This window comes from Clarias gariepinus, chromosome 2 (assembly GCF_024256425.1).
Source record: "Clarias gariepinus isolate MV-2021 ecotype Netherlands chromosome 2, CGAR_prim_01v2, whole genome shotgun sequence".
In the NCBI taxonomy this organism is placed as follows: domain Eukaryota; kingdom Metazoa; phylum Chordata; class Actinopteri; order Siluriformes; family Clariidae; genus Clarias; species Clarias gariepinus.
In genome coordinates this window covers 51,794,411-51,797,500 of record NC_071101.1, presented here as the reverse complement: position 1 = coordinate 51,797,500, position 3,090 = coordinate 51,794,411, and the positions used below count along the sequence as shown (strand labels likewise).

General features: G+C 44.2%; 1 protein-coding gene across 1 annotated transcript in view; it reads left to right on the top strand.

The window, feature by feature from the left end:
- Positions 1–2,860, top strand: part of frk (fyn-related Src family tyrosine kinase) — a 23,421-nt gene extending 20,561 nt beyond the window's left edge. Inside the window, exons 7-8 of the mRNA XM_053480461.1 lie at positions 1,743–1,938; positions 2,039–2,860. Of these exons, the coding sequence (XP_053336436.1) occupies positions 1,743–1,938; positions 2,039–2,247 (405 nt within the window). The 3' untranslated portion in view covers positions 2,248–2,860. The remainder of the gene's footprint in view (positions 1–1,742; positions 1,939–2,038) is intronic.
- The last annotated feature ends 230 nt before the right edge of the window (positions 2,861–3,090 follow it).

Here is a 3,090-nt window from a genome sequence, read left to right as displayed (position 1 = left end):
GGGGAGGTGAGGCAGTGCAGTGGTTGAGGCAGTTCCTAGGGTTCCTGAGAAAATAATTGTGGCCTTAGTGATCGAGACCAGAGAGAGGAGAGGAGGAGGAGGAAGGGGGCGTGGGGGGTTGCCATGTTGTCTATTTATCAACTCAAAATTTATTAAAGATATTAATGATACGTAGATAATAAGAGACATGGTGCAGATCTAATACTGAGGGAAGAGTGTAGTGGAAGTGAGGAGAATGAAGAGGTTGAAGTGGAACGGTTGATACGCTCCACAGGTAGGATGTGATGTGAAGGAGTGTTTGTAGATCTAGAGAAAGCGTATGATAGTGTGCCAGAGATAAACTCTGGTCTACGGTTTTGTTGACTTACAAAACTGTTCACTTTTGTAAGTCGCTGTGGATACGATCGACTGCCAAATGACTAAATGTAAATGTATTGCATGAGGAACTGGTGATGGATAGGTTGACGAATGAGGAGAAGAATATTTGATTGACAAAGGAGGACATTTGTTTGACTCATAGACTATGATGCTTGAAGATGATATTTTGATCAGCAGTGAGAGTAAGGAGCAGGTTGAGATGAGTCTAGAGAGGTGGAGGGATGCCCTGGAGAGAAGAGGCATGAACATCAGTAGGAGCAGGATGGAGTACACATGTGTAATAAAGGGGAGGGGAGGGCAAAGGTGCAGTTGCAAGGAGTACTGTAGAAGTAGAGAGAAGTTTAAATATCCATGGTCAATGATTCAAAGCAAGTGGGAGTGTGGTAGAGAAGTGAGGAACACAGAGATAAGGCAGGGTGAACTGGATGAAAAAAAAGTAGCAGGAGTGATCTGTGACAGAAGGGTATCGGCAAAGAATGAACAGGAAAGTTTACAGGACAGTAGTGAGACACGACAGTAGTGAGACCAGCAATGTTGTACAGTTTGGAGACTTTGCCACTAACAAAAAAACAGGTAGCAGAGCTGGAGATGGCAGAGATAAAGATAATGCGATTTGCTTTGGGAGGGACAAGAATGGACAGGATAAGGAATGACAATGTTAGAGGGACACTGCAGGTAGGACCGTTTGGGGAAGTTAGACCAGACCAGATTAAGATGGTTTGGACATGTGCAGAAGAGGGATGAGGGCTATATCGGGAGGAGAATGTTAGAGCTGGAGCTGCCAGGCAGGAGGAGAAGAGGAAGGCCCAAGAGGAGGTTTATGGATGTGGTGCAGGAGGCTGGAGTGATGAGGGATATGTGGTAGACAAAGTTAGATGGAGGGCAGGAAACAGCCAATGATGTCGTGTGCAGATTTGATAACCCTCTGAAGGACTTTCTTGTCCACCTCTGAGTTGCCATTGTACCGAATGGAAATACCTCATGGTAATGGGTAAAAGGACATTAGCAGTTTCTCATGCAGATGGTTTTTCTTAGAATCCTAAGAAAGTAGAGTTGTTGCTGTGTCTTTGATTTCCTTTTTTATTTATGCTGATATTAAAAAGACTGAATGATGGTGTGATTGTCCTAAGTGGCAGTGGTTTTGCCTTATAGCCATGCTTCATGTTTGAATAATCCTAATCCAGAATGTGTTTTCTTCTTGTTGTGCATTTAATGTGTTGGTGGAAGTTGGAGAGGGCTATTTTCAAATCAGCATGGTTTGACCGTCACAGACCTGTTGAGGTCCAGACAGAAACATGAGATCCTGATGGAGGAAAGGACAGTGTCTTTCTGTCCCCTTATCTCTCTCTCTGTCTCGCTTTTAGGCAGAAGGTGATGGTGATTATGAGTTGGATGATGATGATGAGCGGGTGTACGAGGTGAAACAGGGAACTAAACTGCCCGTGAAGTGGACGGCTCCTGAAGCTTTACACGAAAACAAGTTCACCATTAAATCTGACGTGTGGAGCTTCGGAATCCTGCTCTATGAAATCGTGACATTCGGACAAACGCCGTACCCCAGTAAGTGCACATGACACACACGGCCATGAAAAAATACACACGAGTTAAGTCAGGACACAATCTTTATCTGTGTGTGTGTGTGTGTGTGTGTGTGTGGTAGCTCTCACCAATGCCCAGGTGATGCAGAGACTACGTGCGAATTACCGGATGCAATGTCCTGCAAACTGTCCAAAGCGCATCTATGACATCATGATGGAGTGCTGGAAGGACTCGCCCGTTGATCGTCCCACCTTCGAAACCCTGCAGTGGAAACTCGAGGAGTTTTACGACGTCGACATCAACGCGTACGATGACACCAGAAACTACTGATTTAATCAGAACCGGCTAGTTTAATTACCCATGATCCTCTCCGCAAAGACCAAGTACTCGCAGCAGTGTAGGGCACATGACCAGGGTTGTGGTGCTCACTGGATGAGCAGACAAAGGAGACCCATGCTGATGATAGAATCACACAGGGGGATCCTTCCCAGTCAATCAGAGTGAGTGGGTGGAGCTAAACAGTGTATAATTAATAATCATATTAGTAATATAATCGGTGAAGCCTCTTTAGTTATGAAAGCTCACTATCCCATTCGAGTGTGTGCGTGTGTGCGTGCGTGTGTGTGTGCATGTCAAATGTTTCATTACTTGTGAAAATTGTCGTTCTTGTCTGTCTTTCTCTCACTATGCTAACGAGCTGCTTAAATCTCTAAGTATTCATATTTAATAGAGCAATCACAAGTCTCCTTCTTTTATAATATTCAGTACTGTACTGTAAATGTTTCTGTAACAGGGCCTGATGAATAAATTAGACTTGAGCCAGTAGTCTGGATAATTAATCTCAGTATTTATAATGCAGAATTAATTATTTTCTCTCTTTGCTTTTTATTTGCCTATATTTTGTAATTATTAACAAGTCATTAAAATAAAGGCTGGAAAATTTTGTCTGGCTTTCTCTCTGAGTGATGTTCCACACACACACACACACACACGGGACGAGTCACTCCCAAGCTCAGCCCTGATCGTTAAGAGTGAGTCATGTGACGTATCAGTTACCGGAGTGTGCTCTCTCTCTCTCTCTCTCTCACACACACACACACACACACACACACACACTGTCCCTCTGTAGAAGATGCGGATGGTCACAGGCTAGTCCCAGTGAAGTGGCGTGTC